This window comes from Camponotus floridanus, unplaced genomic scaffold, assembly GCF_003227725.1.
Source record: "Camponotus floridanus strain SB8 unplaced genomic scaffold, Cflo_v7.5 scaffold1, whole genome shotgun sequence".
NCBI classification, from domain to species: Eukaryota; Metazoa; Arthropoda; class Insecta; order Hymenoptera; family Formicidae; genus Camponotus; species Camponotus floridanus.
In genome coordinates this window covers 5,887,423-5,912,286 of record NW_020229214.1, presented here as the reverse complement: position 1 = coordinate 5,912,286, position 24,864 = coordinate 5,887,423, and the positions used below count along the sequence as shown (strand labels likewise).

Below are 24,864 nucleotides of genomic sequence, written 5' to 3'. Positions count from 1 at the left end.
TATATAAAAAGAAAGAAATGAATTTTTTTGCTCACTTTTATTAATTATCAATTAATTAATAAATTCAAAAATTTTTATTAACTGTCAATTGATTAATAAATTCAAAATATTTTTTATCCAAGAGAAAAATGTGGATATTTCATATAAAATGTTTATGTTATGTCTCGAAATTATAAGTTTAATGCATGGTGAAGGATAATGCGATTTAATTCTAAAACCGCACAACACGTCGCACGCGTCATACGGATGATGAGACACATCGCGACAGATCTTCATTGTTACAGAAATATCCGGTGTAGCAACAATGTGTCACTGTCCAGATTCCAGATAGACCATACAAGATAGCAAAATCTACCTAGGGCAGAACCGTGCCCTGCAACAGTCCTGCAACATACACGTAAACCACAGGCCGCGATTAGCGAGAACAAACTAATTTCCTATCTGTGTCCGGCCAGTGCGCAAGTAATTATATCTATGGACGGCGGATCTTATCGTTTCGTTTGTATTAGAATTTGCGTCGTGCTAATCCCATGATGCACGGGGTATCATGAGAACTACTGAAAAATTATACCGATACGTATGATTATCTGGACAGGAAGAGATTTAAAAAAAGAATATATACAGGATGTTTTATTTTAATCGCCCCAGGCAAATATTTTCGAAAAATATGAAAGATACGGAAAAACGTTTCAGACAAAAGTTGTTTGATTCGAAGGGGAACATGGTGTCATTGGTTTGATCTTGAGTAAACGTACCAAGGTCATATGGAGTTTAACTTTGTTTTTTTTAAATGGAATCCTCTATTTTTCATTGAATATTCTTGTAGCTTACCTCGAAAGCTTTCAAAAACACTATAATTAAGTTATTATTCATTAAATACTTTTCGAGTTATGAGGCTTGAAATAATTTCTTAATTTTATATAAATCATAAAATATCTAGCAAAATCATTTTTCGATTATCTTACCTTAATACTTTTATAGACAAAATAATGTGAAGAATCAATTAGTGTAAAGAAAAAACATAGTTGTTTTTGAGAAAAAATATGTAATTGTTAATTGCAAATTACATATTTTTTCTTTGAAACAATTATGTGTTTTCCTTCACTCAAGATCAAATCAATGACACCGTCTTATATTCTTTTTAGAACCAAACAACTTTTGTCTAAAACGTTTTTTCCGTATCTTTTATATTTTTCGAAATATTTGTCTGAATTAAAATGAAACACCCTGTATATATTTTACATATGCGCTGTGCACAAATAAAATTGTTAAAAGTTGCATTCACATAGTACGTGGTAAAGAGCACATTTGAATTTCAAAGCTGAAAGCGCAATAATAGTAAACAACCAGAAACATAGAATTACATATATATCCCAAAACAAATATTTCATTAAATTTAATTGTCAGTTAAAATAAAATATACGATATTTTTAATTAAGATATTGATATTTAGAAATATCAGGAATATATACAGGTGATACTGGACGAATTAATACGATTTTGACGTTCAATTTTTTGATATGATGATACACGCACAGCTTCCATGTAAACATGCAAATTGGAATTATTTGATTTCTTCCGTTATCATCGTTTCGAGTAGAAATAACTATGATTTTTATTTTGCGCCATTAAAACTTTTAATTTACTTGTTATCAAATGAATTGAATGAAATGACCGGAATAAAGTAACATCGAGATACTGTTACAGCATGCTCGCGAATTCTATTTTTTTCATACTTAATCTCCAGTTTCTTCGGTTAATTCGAGTTCGTCGAACTCTCATTGAATATCTGTGCCAAATGTCGAGTAACGATCCTGGAATATCTTTCTTCCAGTCCCTGGAGTATGCTTGGAACTCTACTTTCACTGCCCGAAAAGTCGCAAGTAATAAACTTAACGTCTATTCCAATGAATCTCACTCACACTTCCCCGATCGAATTTGCCCGACTTTTATTTCGAAAAGTCGGAAAGCAAAGCGGATTGATTCCGCATTAAGATTTAAAGCCGCATAAAGTCATTACGCCTAATCGGATTTATATTCCCTAGATTTATAGATTAATTTTCAAAGCTATATAATACCGCAGAGCAGAAGACAGAATCATTATCTTATGTCTTCTTCTTTCGTCTTTTGAAATATTCAAAAAACAGATTACACGCACATAAGAGAAGTAGAATCTCTAAAATTAAATTTAGCTGATATTTTTGTCTCTGTTCTCCAATAATTTAATTATGGTCGCATTTTCTTTACGATTACTAGTTTACGATTACTAGTACGATTACTCTTTACGATTACTAATTTAATAAAATGTATTTTATTAAATTTTGTTGAATTATGAAAGTTGATTCTTATGAAAATGAAGTTAAATTATGAAAATCTGATAAAAATAAATAAATAAGTTAATAAATAAATAATAAATAAATAAATAAGTTAATTAAAATAAATAAATTAATGTAGAGATGTATTGAAAAATAATATGAATCATAATTTATAATTGCAATTTAATTCCCGAATATTTCCTTCATTAAGACTTTTATTAATATATAATTATTAAAGATTAAATTAATCCTATTTTGTAGGCGAAAAAAATATTGAAATTTGAAAATTGTAAATATATTAATGAAATAGATTATATTTACATTTCGTTTTTCTACTGAGTCGTATTTTTTGTTAATTAGATAATTATTTATTTAGATTTAAAGATAGTGTCACGATTTTTCATATATATATTTGCATATTGGGAACGAGTATATAATATATAGTATAGTATTTAATAATTTTTTAATGTTTATTTAATAAAATTTAAATTTCATAAATTAATATGTTTTAAAAGTTTTAAATGTACAAGTTTTAAATATACGATATTAAAAATTTGAAGCAAAAGGCAATCGAATTCCGCAATATGATAACATTCACAAATAATCGCAATTTTAAAAACTATTTTAAAACCCGGTACTGTGTACCCGATACATTGATCTTGTCTACAATTCATGTTTTTGTTAGCGACAATATCTTTATAACTTAATATATGCCTTAGGCAATTGCATGAAACAAAAATGTAGCTGCATCTATTGTGAAAAAAAATATTGCACATAATATTTATGTACTTTGTTATCCGTAACATTTCCTGTTGATAAAAACTTGTTTATCTTTCTATCGTATCTTTAACACACATGAGAGATAGAAAATCTTTTCTAAAATTTTCATTCATTTAACATGTTTGATATTTTAACAATGTATAAAAGGTCATTATTTTTAAAGTTTATTTTACATATGCTTTTTTGTTAAATATGAATCTTACGTAAATCATATATCTGATTCACATCAGCTTTGAATCTGCTACAATTCAATGTAAAATATTAAATTTATAAAATTAAATACATAAACCATTTACACAAGAAACACGTCAAATAAAAGGAACATTTGATAAACGTTACATTTAGCTTTTTATTTGCGTAATCTTTAGTTAGATTATTGCGCAGCGTCTATCTCGAAACTCGTGTGTTAACATCTGGCTGGACAAATATTTGTCACCTAGCCTTTTTCCGTAACGAAGCTGCTTCAGTGTCATATGTCGCTTTGTATGTACCTAGCACATAAACGATGTGTCATCATTGGCGCACGTGCTCCAAGTACATTAGTCTCATTTCACCGGCGGACACTTCCTCTCGGTCCATCCGGCAAAAGCGACCGCGTCCATCCATGCCACTGCATGATCACAGCTCGTGAAATACGATGCAAGTCGAGATCCGTGTTATCATCGCGTTAAATCATCCCGACATGTTGTTCAAGCGTAGGGTCTCTTTATGCCTCTTTATATATGCGAGCATTACGCGGCATTAAAACTGCTCCGATAATTATTATCTCTGTTATGAATGTAGATTGCGCGCGTAAAACAACCGGGTTTATTACATAGTTGCGCATGTAACACGTAGCTGAATTTATTATGTAAAGCAACGCGCGGCTCTTGAATTAGAGCGTCGGAGTATTTTGAAGAAAAAAATTCCCAGGACGCGCATAAAAACGTTGCTTGTCTCATTAATCGAAAACCCCGACCACGATCATGCTTCCCTTGCTCCTCGTTTCTGGAGCACTTCCCAACTATCGAGTATAGCATCTTTGCTTCGTAAACCAGTCGACATTGCGTTATGATAATAGCGGTATGAATAATATATGCGCCGTAGGCGTAGTAAGAGCATATTTGTCATCCAACGTGCATGCACCTAGCAATAGGAGCTCGCACGCCGGATATTGGTTATCAAGGAAGGCCATAATCGTAGAAGCTCTCGTCGATGCTGCCATTTTAGTGCGCTGCAGTGTGCTTTTCTTTGTATGTTCAAATGTAACGCATACATTCTAGTTATATAAATTTCCTGCGCATTTTTCACGACTCTTACATTGTATTGTATAAAAGCGCGCGCCTTTGATAACAGCAATTCTTTTTTATTTACGATATTCGCGTTATGAGATTTATGCGCGTAATATATTGTGATTTCATCCGGTTGAAGATTTTCGGGAAAATAAAAAACGTTAGAGAAGAAGGAAATTTCAAACGTAAAAGATTATTTTTTTTAAATAATAGTTACACGAAAATTATGCAATATATGATAAGAAAATATTGCATGAAACGTAATCGATTCTCTATACAAAGAGTTTGTGTTGCAGGGAGAGATTGTCCGAGAGAGAATATTCGAATGCCCCAAACTGATAGATCTGAACTTTGCCTCGGAATATATGAAGCCCGATGCGAAATATCTTCCGAAATATTCGTAGAAAGGCAAGACAAAGCTTATGCTGCATCAGTCGATGTAAGGCACAGATGTTGGTGACACACAACCGCATCGATTGGCGCATTTCGTCGACTGTAGCGTGGAAAGCTAAGAAGCTTTCGCTTGAGTTATCGATACAACGTACCGTATAAATGTCCTAACGATCTCTTTGTTTTTGAACGTGTAACGAGAAATCTTACAGTTTCTTTGCCGTTTGATCTCAAGTCTGCAGATACGAGTAATAATGTTAAATCAGTTTGTACGTATCAAGTTACTTACTGGATAAAATCAGATTAATTATTTGTCATTTTTTTTTTAATTTATTTGTTCCAAATAAAAAAATCAAGAAATCAGAAAAATAGAAGAATAGATATCAAGATATATAGATATATAGATATCAAGATATATAGATATCAAGATATATAGATATCAAGATATATAATAGAAATCAAGAAATAGAAAAATCAAGAGCTCTCTAATTACACGCCCTATTTGTGAATTACACGTATATTGTTAATTAAACAGTGACTTTGTTACATTACATGAGAGATAGAATCCATTTGCTCTAATGCTAATAGGACTTCCCTAACAATCCAGAAATTAGCCGTCACAGCCACGCCCGTTTCCCGTCATGTACAGGTGATGATTATTATAGTAACTAGAAATTAACTGTGCACGATGTATTGATAGACCATGCAATAAATACATTTGTAAAATAATATATATATTCAAAAATATGAAAGAAATTTCTCGGTGGCATGACTAACGTATTCAATATACAAATTTTTAATAACACGTGTTTAAAATTTTGCCAGTGTAAATTAAATAAAAAATGATTGCATTCCCTGTGTTATAAGCGTAATATTTTGCAATATTGCGTACGTAAAAAAAGGATTGATTATATAATACATTCGTCGAAAATGAATAACATCAAATATTTGTTCAGAGATATAAAATAGTTCACAAAAGCTAGTAAAAATGCAGGGAACAATAGGCAATATTACTCGCACTCATATCCTTAATAAATAATGAACTAGCTTCCTACTGTTATGCGCTTTTATTAACGCACCGTGCATAAACGGACACGTCTATAGCGCGCTGTTGAAGCGTGAATCTATATTTCCGTATCCGCGTACCTAAATCAGTTGTACAGCCCGGTTCAGAATAGAACCGAAACAGAATTTCTATCTCAGTACACCGTTTCCCGGAGCCAAAGTGGCTTTTCTACCGTAAAAGGAAAACGAACGTGCGGATGTAAATCCTTACGACCGTACGACACGAATAAATCACCGAAAAAAACTTTCTTAAAAGTTCATTCAACTCTTTCCTCCGACGCTCAACGAGGATAAAGGCATTTTCCGACTTGGCCGAGCGCACGAAATCCGCCTGTCTTGCAGGAAAATTCTCGCATGAAATTTATATTTTCCAGTAATAATGTTTATTGCAATTAAATTTTTATTACTTTATTTTCTCAAGATTCTCGATATATTCAATACAATCTAAATCGCAATATTATATATTTATGTACTTTTCTCTGTTTCCTCCGCGTGTACTTTTTCATATTTAAATTACATTCTCGCTTAATGATGCGATCTATCAATCCTTTCATTTTACGTATGTATGTATTTAGAAGCAAAAACTTCATCGCTTCAGCGCTGATTGGCAGCGCATTGGAGAAGACCGTCAGGGAATAAGGACTTAGCTGTTTTTTTCTTTTTTTTTTTCTCACTCTTATGGACGTTCGGGCGAACCCGAGGTGCGATTACCATTTTATCGAGTCTGATTTGCGAGCACTTTACACGAACCTTGTTACTGCATGGGCATTGTGAGCGAAGGGCTGCACTTACTACACGTTGTCGTCGCTCTCTTCAAGATTTAGTCGGACTTCAGGTGAAAAGATAGAATTTGTACGTATGTTTTATTATGTCCGCGCACATATATATATACACTTTACACACATTTACGATCTCACAATGCGCATTCAAGTGTTTGTTACCGCCAAGTATGACAATGATCAATCATATCTGGCGAAGAAAAATACAGTAAGGGACTACATCGAATGCGGCAGGATACACGCGAATCTTCCGTAATTGATTATGGAAGCGCTCGAGTACAATGGATAAACAACGATACTCCGTTGAATTTCAATTTCGTGAGTCGATCAATGTTTACCGGGTATCTCCCCATTTCAGTATCACGAATTCGCACGTGGTGTTTGCACGTGACGAATGTGCTCTCGGTAATGCACAAATAAATCGATTTCAATCATAAACAGCGATAGAATCACACGAAGGAAATTTTCGGTAAACAATCATTTCATTATCATTGCAAATTAATACAAGCATGTCGGTATGCACATTATTACGCTGGCATTTCTAGCGCACAATTCTGTCAGATATAATTTTAACTCGTCGGTAAACATCAGAAGCTCATCGCGCGCTTCTGATTTTTTTTAAATTAATTAATTGATGGTATAAATTTATGATTTAATATAAATTATTTAATATCTTTGTAATTAAACTTTAAATGAAATTTTCGTTCTCCGATGAAAAGAGAGCAAAATCCTTTTTATTTCTTTTAATTTATATATCTATCAATTTAATAGATAACGTTTTAAAATTAAAACGTGAATTTATAACGTAACGTGAATCATTATTCAATATCACGTTGGAATTAGTTTTAAAATAAAATTTTTATTTCCAGTGTGAAAAAGAGTAAAACATTTTTTTATATATTCATACAATTTACATGTGATTTTATTAGAATGATTTCTTTATAAACCAATTTGTAAATGTAAATGTATAATTTGTAAATGTATAATTTTACAGTAGATCTTCTTTATTAAGCAACAGCATTTGATATTTCAAACACAACAAGAAATCATCTCAAAACATCTTTTTTCGCGTACAAGTGTACGTTATAATAATAAATTACGATTAATAATAAGTTTCAGTGTTGAGAACGGAAAAAGGAAGTACGGTACAGTAGCAATTTTATCGTGTCGCACTCTGTAAACTGCGAATATACTCGCAAACTGCATCGCGGCTCCTTCAAAGACACTAACGAATGGCATGGAAACGAGCGCGAAGTTTCATTCCGAGGGATCTCCTTTTGTATTACGTCGACTGAATAACGGTAATAAAGATACGAGGCTACGCTTTAACGTTTCTTCGACCGTCACCAAGACGAACATGAATGCTCCAACAAAAGAATCGGATGTTTTTTTACACACACGAAAAACCTTTTACGCGCAGCAACGAAACTCGCCGGCGGCAATCAAGCGTAATTACACGCGGAAATGCAAAACATAATCACCTGGTAGGTAAGTCTTATTTTTCTGACGGTCGACCAGCTGGTCATGCAAGGATTCGTAATTACGTCGCGTAATTAGCAGATAACAGATAGGTAGGCGGTTACCTTGTTTTTCTTTCACATGTCTGGAAAACGTGCCGCGTCATTCGGTAGAAAGCCACATGCTGCTCCTTTAAATCTTCCGGCATGACGAAAATGGGGCACTTTGCTAAGTAAATTTTTAAACGGCCCCGGGAGAAACGTTAGCGAGGGAAATTTTGGGATGCAACTGATAACGCTGCTTTATGGTTATTTTAAACGATTCAGTTTTGAGAAAAGTATTTACTGACGCAAAGAAAGAAATAAGAAAATATATCCGCAATCAACACACAATTAGATATCAAAATAATGAAAGTAACAAAATTTATATTAAAAATTACGATTAACGTGATGTTTAAAATATTCAAATAATGTCATAGTATTGTGTTATTTTCTATTTTTTTACACTAATCTATATTTCAATTATATTCTTCGATATAAACTTTTATATCTATTTTATATCTATATATCGGCAATTTATATATCTTTTATTAGACAATATATCTCTATATGAAAATGATTAAAATATTGTACTGTGACTAAAATATTTTAACCCTCTTTGAAAAAAAAGAAAACATTCCCAATTACCCGTTCATGTTTCACTAAATCGAAAATTCTTTTGACGACTCACACGAGACTCCGATATGCATTAATTCGCGTGAATCCGCCGATGATTACCCACGCCTGTCTGTATCCCGCGCGAAAATCCGATTAGACGGTTTAAAATCGATGGTGATCGGTACGGGGATCCACTCGCGATAGATGCGAGCCGATGGACAGTTCAGAGAGGAAAGCGTGTTTGAAATCGGTCGAAGGGCGGATAGCGTGTATGGGGGTGGAGAGACGGAGGGACGGTGCGAGGCCGACGCGGCTTGCAATTACCATTCATTACTTTGTTGGGGCCAATTGACATAACTGATTGGTATTCGGCACCCATGCCACCCTCAAAGGACCCTACCGACCGTCACGAAGGGGACTAATGCAGTTACCTACGTCTGCGCTGCGAGCTACATACACATCTGATGCATGACGACGTCAAACACGCAGAGTTAAATCGCGAACGCATTCGTAAAGCATTTTTTCGTGAATTCGTGCGGTTTCAAATATTGAAGATCGCGTGCAACAACTTGAATTCTGTGCGTGACCTACCTTTTCGTCCCGAGAGATATGTTCCTTGTTTTTCTCCTTTCATTTTATCTTTCGTTGCTCTTCGGTGAGCGTATATAGTTGATTTTTATTTAAAATTATTCTGCATTTTTATTATATATATATATATATATATATATATATATATATATATATATACATATATATAAAGAGCTTTTTGATTCATCTACTTTTAGTGAAATTTGCAATTTTGTAGCTGCAAGTGTTTTCGTGTAAAAATTAATCCGACAGGAAAACGCACGGTTTTCAAAGTCAAGAATTAATTTTGAATTTCATAAGTTTACTCAAATGTTTATACTTATCCATTAGAGAATTTGTGATTATATTCTATTATTTCTTTTCTTTTTTTAATATGTTATAATAAACAAGGCCTGTGTTTTGTAAATCAAAAATAGCTTATCAGAAACTGACCTTGTTTCTCTTGTTACAGGATTTCTCGTTCTCTTGCATGGCAAAATGGAGCTGCAACATAAGTATTCTGCGTAATACACATCGACTTTCGATGTAAGGGCATCCAAAACAAGGTAAGTGACTCCACCAATGGATAATTTTGTAATAAATGCTTGAGAAATTGCTTGAGCATTTGCTTTGTAACCTGTTTACTACATGTTATGTTATATGTAACAAGATTTTTTGCCCATTTTGTATACATTTATACGTCAATTGCAATTGACTCTTTAATCGATTTTTTCCTCAACGTAATTCGCCAAGTTTATAAATAAGTTAAGTAAGTAAAAAACTAATTTCTTAGAGCCATACCATTCATACTAAAATGGCAAGCGCTTGCAATTCTCATAGTCTTTGGTCAAGAGTTTCTTTATATGACATTTCTTCAAATTTCGTGCTCCACAAACTTACGCGACTTGTATATAATGTAACTCCTGTCTGTCTTTTTCCTTGACCAAGCACTATTTCTTCCCGAAGGGAATACACAAGAAATGGAAAGTCAACTGATAAATAGTTCCTAATGCTTCTCCGCGTTGGGTTCTCCCCTTCCATGGCACAAGTGCGCCGAGTACACTTACGTCTGCGAGAATTTCGGGCTCGCTTAGTTCCGCGTTCTCGAGAGAAATTCTAACTTACCGTTAAGAGAAGCGAGGCGAAAAATTCTGCTTCATTGCGAACGGATGACATTTTCTTCCCCGGGAACGCTCACGGCGGCATTCTCGCGTTCCTTATCGCGGCGATGTGAGAGCATCATTTCCTTAGAAAAGTCGTTTTAGAATAATCATGAATGAACGAAATAGAATGATAGAATAGATAGAACGGAAAGATGAAAGAATGGTATTTAAAAAAAGTTGCTGCAGTAGCTATTTCAATCGCTCTTAAACACTCTAAAAGAAAATGCATAAAATTATATTGGAAAAAAGTAAATTAGTATTTTTAATGTATATCATTATTTTTATCATTATACAGAATCTTTTCAGTTATAATTTTTTTAACTAGTTATATTTCAAACTTATATTTATTTTCACCAAGTTATTTCATTGAAATATTAAGTGTAAATTTTTTCGACAATTTATCGAGATATAAAAGTTGAAAATTCCAGCAAAACGTTGCACTTCATGACAAGTGAAGAACGTATAGTGGAAAGAAATATATTTCACGTTCAGCACTATATGAAATACTATTACTGCACGTCAGACATTTTTGAAATCGACGTTGTAGCATTTTTGAGTACAACGTGTAGATTTTAAAAATATTCTTGCACGCGACCATCATGGCTTTTGTATGGACACGTAAAAGGTGTGTTATAATCATAATATTTTATCAACAGAATCAATATCAACGGAATGAAAGCAGTTAATTGTAATTTAAATAGTTTGTACTTTTTTTGTTTCCTCTGTCGGACTTAGCATTGCTATAATTATTTATTTTATCAGAACATTTAGATTAACGCCATTCTGTTTGTTACATAAACACTGGGACAAATCAAGGCTTTGTCGCGAGACGCAATACGACATCTAGAGTATGGCACAGTATTGCACGTCAATGACAACGTTTACACGACCCACTTTACGTCGGCTTAGCGTACCAGCTTAGTGTACCTTGACTGTTAAATGTGGTATAGACTGTGATTTTACGCTGCGGTCACTACGACCGTGTAATTACATGTCCGTATAAAAGATATAAAGTCTTGCGAATGCAAGAAATGCGAATATTTAGTTTTTAGTTGAGCCGCAATATTTGTCGCGTTATTAAACACAAATTTTTTTAGAAAAATATCTAAATGAATATATTTGTATTATTATTGATAATTTAGATATCTTAAATTCTTCCGGTAAGAGAAAGTATGTAACAATGCATGACGGATAGCAATCATCGTACGCGGAATAAACGCAAAAGCTTACAGCGTATTTAAAACATACTTAATGTCTGAGAGATTATTAGAGTGTCTTTTAGATCTCGTGACGTCACCTCTTAGATATTGCATTAGATATTTATATTGCACTTTTGTAAAGCGTAACGGAAGTATCGATCGCGAGATTGATATTTTAAATTGCGCAACAAACGAAATCTGTCGACAATTGAATTGTTTTTTTTTATTCAATTAATCTGATGTCGAGATAGTTTCTCTTTACACACCACGCCTGAATACAAATCGACCACGAGCCAGATGACTCTTATTGCGAAACTGCACGATATAGAAATGTATGTTTCAAAAGGGTATTTGATACGCGCTACATTGCACGTACCCATTTGACTATCCCTTTTTTCCGCATTCATTTCCGTTTATGTCGTCGAACACACGTGTGCCAATGTTCAACGAACGTGCTAAAAGCTCGAAATAGATATTTATAAATGGAAATGGAAAAAGCGATCGCGTTATCATACGCCAAAAATTCAGTCAATAATGCGCGAGTAACAACGCTAAAAACAATGGAAATAAAATTTAATTGATGTCACGCTCCATATATACTTTTCCATAAAAGAGAATTCTATTATTAATAAATATGTCATGTTCAGCTCTTCAAACATCTCGCAAACCGATAACGCTTTGAAAATCCAAATATTATTCCTTAATATTGGATTAAATATGACAAAATGTGTGGTTTTTGAACATTTACAAGCTCATTCGATTCGATTTTTTTAATTTCTTTGTATAAAAAGCGCGTCTTAATAATCGATCAATATCCTCGCTCTTCTTTCCATTCTCCTGTAAACAATTAATAATTTAGCTGCTTCGCGTGCAAACGCAACCGTTAGTCTCTCTACACGGATTTAACATATTATTATTTCATAGTAAAGCTAATTAATATATCAACGAGATACACAAAACAGATCCTCATTTTCGCGACCGATCAATGATTCGGGACAATGTAATTATCAGCTCCATTTACGTCACTGACAGTGATGATTCATTAAAAGGTGAACGAACCATATGCGCCGCTATTTTTATAGGACCATTATGAAAAGCTTGCCTAATTCAGTCTGATGTCATTAACGTCTATGATTCGGCGATAAATTATTCAGGATAATTGGATTCAGGGCGTGCATAAAATCCACTTAGTATATGGCGCCTATTCAGTAAGCGTACTCGCGGTACATGTACATAAAAAGAGGAGGGAGGGAAAGGCGGGCTAATGCTCGGACAGAGATTATTTTATGCTCGGCTCTATGGCTCGTGTAATAAATCGATGCTATATAGAGCAAACTAACCGTGGATAGCACGATATTAATAGTTGTCCACATCGCAAAATAATATTATTATGAAATTATCATTTTTCCCTAAACTCGCAGCTGAAAGCTACATAAAGTACTCTAACCCAAAGCAATACATTTCTCTTTATTTACATTACATTTTAATTAATACATTATAATATATTTATCTGTTAATGTAATCTAATGTTATATCGCTCAAATTTTTTTATCGATATAAATTCTTGCATCTTTTTTACACATTTCTATCTATTTTATACGTTTATATGTTTTCTTTTATTTAAGAAACTTTTAATAATTGTTTTATTCATTATTTGCACGTCTCTTTGTTGCTGTCGGAAAGAGCTTTATGTTTGCAAAAAAGCGCGATTTTTAACATTGTAGATTGCATTCATATGTCTTGTTGCATTATTAAGCAAAATGCGAAACAATTTTCCGCGTCTGTGAAGCACAACTAGCAGCTTGCTTTGTATTGTAATACGCACGACGTGCAAGCAAACATTTTTCATTTAGTTGAATATTCTTAAATATCAAAGAGCGCGTGCGTATATATACAGAAAAATGTAAGAAAGAACGCAATTCTCCACGACTGCTTGGTATCGTATACCAATTCATGCTAGAATGTCCATTATCCGCACAAAGGTAAAAAATGAAAGGGAAGACGAAGGGGACACGAAGTACGCAGGGGGAAAGGAAAGAGCGAGTGGAGGAGCTGGGGGAGGAGGAGGAGGGGACGCGAATTAATTAAGAGTTCGCGAGTTGGCAGTTAGCAAACAAGATGCGGCATCTGCCGAGGTTGGAGTTTACGAAGCACGAGGGGCACCGAATATGCGGTCGCGCGAACAAGATGGAAAGAAGGTCGGAAGAAAAATAGAGCTCACGGTTGAAAATGCAAGCCTCTCCGCCGCGAATCGTGACACATGCACATGATATACATGCGCGATATACAAACGAAAACCGCCGTAGTGCGGGAGATGGTGCATCTCTTCTGGCTGTCTCGTGGACGAGAGAACGGCGGAGAGAGGACCGCGAGACAGAGGAGGTTGAAGAATGTGCACTCAGCGTGATTGGTGCTGCGCGCCGGTGCATAGTGCCGGCTGTCGGCATGAAAACTCGAGAATTTTCCCAACTCTACTCATGTGCGCACAACCGAAGATGTGCTTATAAACCTGCCTCTCAGGGATCTCAGTCACCGCGATCGAAACTATCGGCTTTCCTATAGTAGATCTATCTGTTCCCTTTTGCATACTCCGCTCTTCCATTTTCAGTCTGGGGTACAGTGAAAAATAAACAAGTTTCAATAAACGCTCGTATTAATCAAGTACATCGAGATTTTTTATGCTTTCGCATATAAAAATATTTCAAAGTTAAAAAAAAAATCAAAGCAGGAATTTTAACATATTGATAATATTGATTAATGAGGACATTTTAATTCACATAGATTTATTTGAAAGTTAATTTGGAAGATATATTGACAAAGGTTTTTTAATTATTTCCTGGTACCTATATTGTACGTTTTAATTCTTTTTGTAATACCCAGTGTGTTATTTCGTTAAGCCGCTTTAAATGAAATCGTAAATCAGACAGACGTCCAAATTCTGCTTGTCTTGTTTAATTTGCCGAACAGTAAAACGAGTTTGTATTGGAATTTTACAGAGAGATTTTCCAAAATAACGAATAATAAAATCGGCGTGTTAAAAATCACTGGTTCTTTTGCATATAAACAACAGATATAAACAACAGAACATACTTACAAATTATAATGTATATTATTATATTATTAATGTTTCAAGTATAATCAGTACTTATCAAACATTAATATTTATAGCTCAATCTCATGTTGTCGTTTTGTATGTTTTAGATATTTAACATTATTATATTTTGATTATTACAAGTTAATTTTTCATCATTTTTGATTTTTTAGATGATAAATTTGAACTCCCATTATAAATGTATATTGCACTTTAATTACTGGCTATATAATTATATAATTATTACTTTTAATTAGAAATAAATTCTATAAAAATAAATAAAAACTTAAATGAATTGTTTTTATTATAAATACAAAAACGTTTAACTTTTAAAAATGTATATTTTCACTATTTTGTCACTACATACATTTCACACTTTGTCACTATTTTAATATAATAAAAACCTGAAGTTTTTATATTTTTAATTAACTTTTTCCACGTGCAATTTAATGAATTAATGAAATTTTTGCAATTAAAATGATAAATATGATATTATTCGGATAATTTTCACTTATTGTTAAATGTATAATGAAATTTTTTGTTACGTATTTAATTGAAAATTATTCGAATCATGTTCTGTTTGACATAATTTGTCACAAATGCCATTAATTCACTTAAAACTTACTTTCAAAAGAAGGTAAATTAAAAATTTTAAAAACTTTTGTTTTTTTATTATATATATTAACAAAAAATATAAAGAAAAATAACTAGATTAAAAAAATAATGGAAACTAAAATTGTTTTTTTCTTTCAATGAAAAAATATAATTTTTTTCTATAAAAAAAATGATTTTTTACCTTTAAATGTAGTTTATATATGTCTACTCATCCATCCAAAATTTTGCTTCATGAGAGAATTATCTCTGAATGCCCTATATAAGCAGGAATTCATAATTGTAAGCTAAATTTGCTGAGGTGAGCCCAACGGAGGCCGAACCAGGAATAGTGATGCGCGTCGTGTCAATTCGCGATCCTGCCAACAGCTTGGAATGCACGCTGGACGCATAAACGATCAACTGCTCTGGAATATTCATCCAAGTGCTAGCATCGGCGGTGACCGACGTGTCAGAGAAGTTAATTATGAGAGCTACGACGGATGCGCCATGTCGTCGTATAATTCCGAGCATGTCCTTGGTAACCAACGTCTGCAACACGGTCTGCAGAGAACCTTGCTCGATAACGGGCTTTCTTTTCAATCGAGACAATGATTTAAATACTTTGTAATGGGACACGTTGTAATTCTCTGCGCCGCTAAATTCAAAGTTTTGTAATTACTATTCACCGGAAGCCACGTCTGATTGCTAGTGGAGAAACCGATGCTGGTATCGTACTGTTGTCCGATTAAAACGGTGTTCTTTTTGGATCTCGCAATTTTAAACGGTATCTGAAAACGTGATAAAAGCAAAATTAATTAAATAATCTAATACTGAGAAATATAAAAATAGAGTTATATCTCAGATATAAATAGATTCTTAAAGATTTACACATTTAAAAAGTATATAATAATTTTTAGAAACATAAATATGATATGATTTGTTAATCAATTTTTTACTAATATTTCTCCGATTATTAAAATAAATAATATACTGAAAATAAGATTATTATACAATATAATATTACTTATTTATACAATTTAACAAAAAAATATGAATAATATAATATAAATTCAAGTTTTAATCTGCTCTCTCTTAATTAATAATTTAGGTAATATAATATAAATAATATGATATGTGAATAATATGATGTAATAATATAAATAATGTAATATAAAATAATATTCCAATAATATTTAGATAATTTTTCAAAATAAAAGAAATAATCTGCAAATTTTAATAACTTTTATGTTAGTAATTTTAATAACTGTTACGCTTATGTAAATTTAACAGAAATATTTAATTTGATATAACGATATTACGAAAAATAAAACATGACATAAATAAAATACTGCGTTTATGGATTCTATTTTAAGACTAGTGTGTCATGAAACACATTCCATTCGACTTTATCTCTCTTGTATTATATAACATTTCTATTCGAATTCATCTGTACTCGTGATACCTATTGGGTCCAGCAACGCTGGATCCGATAGAATCCTTGGTTTCTTCATTCGTAAAATTCCTATCGAGCATGCCGATCTCATCGCCATTGTAAATCACACGCCAGATAAAATGGTCGCTAGCATGGAAAGTTGATCTACCCGTTTTTCATCAAATCTAGAAGCCGCGCAATGATTATCGTGATTACCACTCAGTTCGCGACATACGCCGAATTGTCAGGTATATTGTTCATCTAACGATCGATGAGACGCTTAAAATCGGCGCTCGATTTGTCGTTTAAATAAAAAATGAACATAAAATTGAGCGGCACATTCAAGCCCGACTTGTAGTATTTCGCGAAATCTGTGTCGGTCTCAATCAGAATCATTTTTGCATCAGCATTCTTCGAATGATTGTCTATTAATTCCCTCCAAGATTTGAGAATGTTATATATTTCGAGAAGATTTCTTGTGTAAATATTCTCGAAAATTTCATAATCATCTTCTAAGCCGGAGATGTTTCTTTGCGGCTCGTCCAGGAAACGGACATCCCCAAATAAGTGACTAATGGCATTGATACGAAAATCATCCATATCTCGATTCAATCAGAAATTCACTACATTCTTCATTTCTCGCTGCAATGCGGCGTTACGGTAATTGAGATCCGCTTGAGGAATGTTGAATTGATGCAGGTAATATCGTTTCCGTGCCTCGTTCCATTCCCAAGCGGAACCTTGAACAAGACTCAACCAGTTATTCGGTGGCTTTCTTCTGTCGTTTATTATTTTCGCGTCACGCCAGACATAATACTCGTCATAGGGTTTGATGCGTTGGACACTCTTCTTGAACCATTCGTGCTCGTAAGAGCTGTGATTCGGCACGAAATCGAGGATTATTTTCAGCCCGAGAAGTTTTACCTTTGCCACGATTCTGTCGAAATGGCCAAGGTATCATAGTCTTTGTCGACATCGGTATAATTGGCGATTCCATAGCCGAAGTCGAACTGCGGACTAGTATAGATCGGCGACAGCCATAATGCATCCGCGCCGATGTCGGTGATGTATTCCAACTTGCTCGTGATGCCATTTAGATCATCTATGGCTTATACCGTCTCCATTATTGTCCTTGAAACTTCTCGGATAGGTAGTATAGTACACTAGACTATTTTTATATCAATTCTTGCTTGTTTTCTCGATCGATATCAAAGTGGTTAGAACAATCAGTGTTGTAATTAAAATATGCAGGCGAAACAGAATGATTAATACGATTGACAATTCCGATGCGCTTTTATACTGTATAAGAAATTCTGAAAAATTTCTAATAACACAGAGGGAAAAAAGAAAAAGAGCAACAGAGAGAGAGAGAGAGAGAGAGAGAAGAGAAAAAAAATACGTTAGAATATCTTTCACTGTTAATTGATAAACTCGTATAACCAATTGATCAATTGATAACGATAACTTGTTTTTCCAACATTCTTACTATTACATATACAGTTTCATATATTTCTGTTTTCATTTATCTGAAGATATATTATTGGTATATAATTATCGTGATTATATAAAAATATTGTTGCATTATCGTCATTTTTGCAATATCACCACACAATCATGATAATAAGAAAGTACAGATTACAGCATAAAGACTTGAGAAAAACTGATAAAATACTACTGTACTGCTTTGTACTGTATTAAGCAAAGATAGATAGACAGATAGATAGAGACAGAGAGAAAGATAAAGAGAGAGAGAGAAATCAAGATATAAAATTATATTGAAATAATATTCAATAAAGGAGAATAAATTATTAATTTTTTGTTAAAGAAGAATCAAAAGGACTAAGAATTTAATAATTTTACTTTAACGTGAATTATACAGGGTCTACCAAAAGTGTGGAAACCCTAAATATCTCGGAAAATATACGTTTTACAGAAAAGTGTTTCCAACAAAAGTTGTAGGGTTTAAGAAGATCTATATACTGATTCTATCAGTTTGACCTTGGATGGCGTCGTCAAGGTCAGGTCAAGGTCACATTGACTTTTTTAAATGACACCCCTACATTTTATTGCATATTCTTATAGCTTAATTCAAGAGCTTTCCAAAACACTATAATAATGTTCATTTTTATTAAGTACTTTGCGAGTTATGAGGGTTGAAATAATTTCTTAATTTTACATAAACCATAAAATATCTAGTAAACCATTCATTTTTCGATTATCTTACCTTCATACTTTTATGTACAAATTAATGAGAGGAATCAATTGGTGTAAAGAAAACACATAGTTGTTTCTAAGAAAAAATATGTAATTTGCAATTAACAATTCCATATTTTTTCTTAAAAACAACTGTATGTTTTCTTTACACCAATTGATTCCTTTCATTATTTTGTACATAAAAGTATGAAGGTAAGATAATCGAAAAATGAATGGTTTACTAGATATTTTATGGTTTATGTAAAATTAAGAAATTATTTCAACCCTCATAACTCGCAAAGTACTTAATAAAAATGAACATTATTATAGTGTTTTGGAAAGCTCTTGAATTAAGCTATAAGAATATGCAATCAAATGTAGGGGGTGTCATTTAAAAAAGTCAATGTGACCTTGACCTGACCTTGACGACGCCATCCAAGGTCAAACTGATAGAATCAGTATATAGATCTTCTTAAACCCTACAACTTTTGTTGGAAACACTTTTCTGTAAAACGTATATTTTCCGAGATATTTAGGGGTTTCCACACTTTTGGTAGACCCTGTATATTATATTACATTGCGCAATCAAAGTGTACAATTAAATTTATTTCAGTTTTGATAAAATTTATTCTGTTGAATAAAAATATATATTTTACATATACATTACAGACGAATGAGTTCATTATTAATTTAAGATATTGTCATAATAATTAATAACGAATAAATTTAACCAGTAAATGATATTTTAATGAGATAAAAATTTATTTCGAATATTTCTCAGATTAATACAAGACGATCTGCTTGTCGAAAAAATAACTTATCTATACATTTACACATGTATAACCGAAACTTCCCTTTACTAGAGAGTTATCCATGAGTATGAGATAAGCAGGAATTTGCTAATTCAAATCTGTGGTAAGCACGATGGAGGCCGAACCAGGCACGGTTATGTTAGTCGTGTCAATCAGTGAGGCTGGAACTAGCTTGGAATGAACGCTGGATACATAGATGATCATCTGATCCGGGATATTCATCCAAGTCCTGGCGTCGACGGTGACCGGTGTGTCGGCAAAGTTAACTAGGACTGCTACGACGGATGACTCGTATCGTCGTATGACTCCTAGAATTTTCTCGGTTACCAACACGGTCTCCAGAGAGCCTCGCTCAATGATGGGCTTCTTCTTCAATTGCGCTAGGGCCACGAATACTCTGTAGTGAGATATGCTCGCAGTTTTTTGCGCCGCTAAATTGAGAGTTCTGTAATTGCTGTTCACGGGAAGCCACGTTTTATTGGTCGTAGAAAAACCGGCGCTGGTGCTGTTGTCCCACTGGAAAGGCGTTCTTTCCGGATCTCGCGATTTCAGATAATATCTAAAAACGTAATAATGTTGAAATTAATTAAATTAGTTAGTGTCGTAAAAAGTTATTTTTTAACAAATAGAATTTAAAATAAAATTATATTATAAAATAAATTTATATTAAACGATACATGTGATATAAATATATATATATTTAGAAACGTAAATGAGATTTATTAAGAGATTCTAAACAATTTTATTATTTATTATTAAAATAAATAATACATATTTTATACACGCATTATAAATAAAAGAATTAATTTAATAATTCTAAAAGCTACCAAGGCCAAAATAATTAATTTAAATTAATTATTATATATATAGTTAATTTAATTAATTTAAATTAATTACCTTGGCCTAGTAGCTTTTAGAACTATTAAATTAATTATTTAATTTTAAATCTCAAAACCTTAAATAAATATATATACAAAAATTTTGATTAAATTTTAAGAACTGTAACTAATAATCTTTAGTAATAGTATTTTTGGTTTAAGTAATCGATTTTCTATTATATTATTAAATTCAAAATGGTAGTATAAGATATATAAGGCATATGCATTCACAAATACATTATGGATTTTACAAATTTGCTACGTATTATGTAATAGAATTCAGATATGTTTCTGCTCGTGTTAGTACCTGTCGGGTCCAGCATTACATCCGGCGGGATCCTTGGTCTCTTCATACGTAAAATCCCTGTCAAGCATGCCAATTTCGTCACCGTTGTAAACCACGCTTACGCCGGGTAAAATGAGCGATAATATCGAAAGTTGATCAGCCCGTTTCTCGCCATATCTGGAAGCTGCTCGATGATTATCGTGATTACCTACTACCCAGTTCGCGACGTACGACGGATCATCAGGTATATTGTTTATCCAACGATCGATGAAGCGCTTAAAGTCAGGCGCGCTGGACTTGTTGTTTAGATCCGAAATAAACATGAAGTTGAAGGGCACAGTCGAGCCCGATGTATAGTACTTTATGGTTAAATCCAAATCCGCGTAAACCTCAGTCAAGATCATCTTTGTGTCGGCAGTCGCGGAGAAATCGTTCATCAGCTGTCTCCAGGTTTTGAGAACTTCATAAGTCTCGGGGAGATTTTTTGTATAAATATGATCCAAATAGTCGTAGTCATTATCTGGTACTCCGGATGCGTTTGATAGGGGCTCATCCAGATAACGAGCATCCTCGTACATATGATTAAGGGCATCACAGCGAAAACCTTCTACGCCGCGTTTCATCCAAAATGTCAACACGTCCTTCATTTCTTGTCGCAAATCGGCATTATGGTAGTTGAGATCCGGTTGTCCGACAGCGAACTGATGCAGGAAATATTGTTTTCGTACCTCGTTCCATTCCCAAGCAGAGCCTCCAAAGTTGCTCAACCAATTATTCGGCGGTCTTCTAACGCCGTTTACTATTTTCGCGTCACGCCAGACATAATATTCGTCATAAGGCTTGATCCGTTGGATGCTCTTCTTGAACCATTCATGCTTGTCTGAACTATGATTCGGTACGAAATCAAGGAGTACTTTCAACCCGAGAGATTTGGCTTTCGCTACGAGTCTGTCAAAGTCGGCTAAGGTACCATATTCCTCGTTGACATCGGTAAAATTGGCAACGTCGTAGCCAAAATCTACCTGCGGACTGGTATAGATCGGTGATAGCCATAACGCATCAGCGCCAATATCCGCAATGTGTTCCAATTTACTGGTGATCCCATTCAAATCGCCTATGCCATCTCCATTACTATCCTTATAGCTTCTCGGATAAATCTGATATACCAGACTGTTCTTATACCAATCTTTACCCGCTTTCTGGATCGGGACCGAGCCAGTCAGAGCGATTAACGCTGCAATGAAGATGCACGAGCGAAGCATGGTGACTGTTTGTCTCAATGATTTACTCTACGCTTTATATCGTGCAACGAACTTGTAAAAAATTCACAATTACAGATATATCCTATATCGCTTACATTTGATAAACTTGTAGATGTGTCTTATCTACATCTTATCTCTTAACTGATAGCAAGATTCTTCGTAATGATGTTAGTGTCAAATGATATGGAATAATTTTATATAATATTCCTTCGTTTTTATGTTATATAATAGCATGATAATTATTGCAATTAACAATAATTAATTTTTGCATTAGTTTAAGTTAGTAATATTTAAGAAGTATGTAAATTTAAAAATCGAAAACTATTACGTATACTTATTTTATCAGGCATATTTTCAACAACTTGATTATCTGTTATTCAATATGTGTGAAATTATTTCATTGTAGTTTCATCGTGAAATTATTTAATCTAAAAACAAAGATAAGTTGATACAAACACTCGTTCAAGTAATTATCGCTGGAATGCAGTTGAAGATAATCAATACATAAAATATTTTCCACACAAACATTTCACATTCGTTACATATTTCGTGATATACCGTTGATAATACAATTTCGCATTTCAGATTTCAAAATAATCCTACGCCACGAGATTTCACCAAAATCCCCGCGGCAAAACGCACTGACATGTGCATCGACATGCGCGAGAATCGATTTCGCTGGATACTTTTTACTTAGAAATTCGCAAAGCAACATATACACACGTACACACAGAGCCAGAATGCATTATTATAATTCGTTCTTAGACGGAAAGGGATGTTCAGTTTCCTGTGAAAAGTGCCGACCTCGTAACATTGTGCGCTGGTTATAACGTCGGCTTGCAGCAAGCGATAAGATTTTTCGAGCCTTTAACCGCTTGAAAAATGGCGAACATCCAGAAGCCGCACCATCTCGCGTGTGCAAGGCGTTTATGCGTGTTGGCATCGTAACTGCTATCGCGCCCTATGCCTAATTATACAGGTGGCTCGCCACCCTTTGCATTTCTTACTTTCTTTTACGACACCGTTGCGGGGGTCAATTTAATCTTTGCACGGGCGTCGAGCTTTCTACCAGGAATAAATTTGCTATTACCGCGAAATATCGTGAGCATCGTTGCGAAATTTTTTTTCCACGTTGAAGACCATTTTTCATTACCTTACGTGTATTGAGTATTCAAGAACGGTATGAAAATTTCGCCTTTACCTTCAAAATTCAATGTCATATTCTTTGAAGTAAACTTCATTCTGTAATATAATAAAATACCATCATTTTTCGAATAAAAGTTGCAATATAAAGGATGCGATAAAAATCATACTAGCGATACAATCGGCAAGAGAATAATTTCCGCGAAAAGGTAAAAAGGAAATAAATCTAGAGGTTGCGAAGCAACTCTTTCGTACATAAATCGATCGCGATATCCATCCATAAAATGATATTATTTATGATAATCTTACATTACAATATGCAGTTTTTCGCATTCTCATACCGCGAAAAATACATCAATAGAAAGTTTTATCTCCTTTATATAAAATATGACACACATTGTTGCACTCGAATGGTCTTATGACTAAAGTTGCATAATAATTCTTGCTATGAATATATCTGCCATCTGCCTTTTTACATGTCTCTTTGGAAAATTGTTTGATAAATGGAAAAAGTCTTGATAGAAACAGCCCTTTATATTTCTACTCTCCTTTGCTCTTTTTCTCAGTTCTGTCGGATTCCTTGGAAACATTCGCTCTGGAAAAGCGGCTTGCACTTTGCGATTCTTTGATATGTTCTATCGCAACGTCCGCGTTTGAAGTAAAATGCTAGTGTTGAATCTCAATGAAGAAAACATAATTCATCAATATAATTTTATCTATCGATATCAATAAAACGAAAGATGACAGGTCATCACCGTATAAAAAAATACTAATGCTCGATTGTACCAAGAATAAATATTTCATCCGCTCGACAATCATCTCTCTTCATTAAATAAACAGAGATTCTCTTGTAGAATCAATAATACGGAAATTATCGTATTATATAAATCCGAATAATAGAGATGCAATTTTAAGTAATCATTTGGAAAATCTAAACGTTTTCTGTGAATCGATTTTTATACGATTAAGATAAAGATTCTCTATACGGATTTTCCGTACTTTATTAAATAAACAGAGACTCTCTTGAAGAATCAATAATGCAGAAATTATCGTATTATATAAATTCGAATAATAGAGATGCAATTTTACGTAATCATTTGGAAAATCTAGACATTTTCTGTGAATCGATTTTTATACGATTAAGATAAAGATTCTCTATACGGATTTTCCGTACTTTATCTTAATTGTATAAAAACCGATAACATTACGATCGAATAAAAACATTTATCAGAAACGAAACTACGAAGAGAAATTGCACGAGTTATATGAATGGGAAAAATAAAGCGACAACGTGCAAATTGACCATGGATTAAAAGCACAAGGATTTTAAAGAACATAACCGACAAAAACGCTTTGCGTTTTACGGAATAATTTATGGTTACGAATGCAGCGAGATGGTCGGAAAATATTACCGTCAGCAAGAATTCTCATACGGTTCACCACGGCTGTAAAGTTTTGTCTCCGGGTGTTATTTATACAGGTAATTTTCTTCATGGCTTATGGCCAACTTAATTCATTCATTATCCAGAC

The 24,864-nt window shown here is 33.5% G+C and overlaps 2 protein-coding genes and 1 pseudogene across 4 annotated transcripts in view; 1 reads left to right on the top strand and 2 right to left on the bottom strand.

Moving 5' to 3' along the window:
• LOC105254730 (protein artichoke) overlaps positions 1-24,864 on the top strand; it is a 164,881-nt gene that overhangs the window by 100,761 nt on the left and 39,256 nt on the right. For 2 of the 3 annotated variants that reach the window (XM_025408501.1, XM_011263597.3), the window contains exon 2: positions 9,754-9,847. The gene's annotated coding sequence lies outside the window, so the exon portion shown is untranslated. Of the gene's footprint in view, positions 1-6,632; positions 6,657-9,753; positions 9,848-24,864 lie in introns of those variants that run through there. The other variant, XM_025408508.1, reaches the window with a different exon arrangement.
• LOC105254739 lies at positions 15,605-17,933 on the bottom strand (annotated as a pseudogene).
• On the bottom strand, positions 19,702-22,215 carry LOC105254728 (alpha-glucosidase). The gene is made up of 2 exons (XM_011263596.3): positions 20,951-22,215; positions 19,702-20,324 (listed from the first exon to the last, which is right to left on the bottom strand). Exons 1-2 carry the CDS (start codon positions 22,189-22,191, stop codon positions 19,853-19,855), a joined length of 1,713 nt encoding a protein of 570 aa, XP_011261898.2. The 5' UTR covers positions 22,192-22,215; the 3' UTR covers positions 19,702-19,852.

Bases quoted from the DNA above. Each gene is read 5' to 3' on its own strand.
- LOC105254728 (XM_011263596.3), bottom strand. From the start codon at position 22,191: ATGCTTCGCTCGTGCATCTTCATTGCAGCGTTAATCGCTCTGACTGGC. The intron at 20,325-20,950 runs GTACTAACACGA...TTACGTTTTTAG, and splicing joins TGTAATGCTGGACCCGACAG to ATATTATCTGAAATCGCGAG.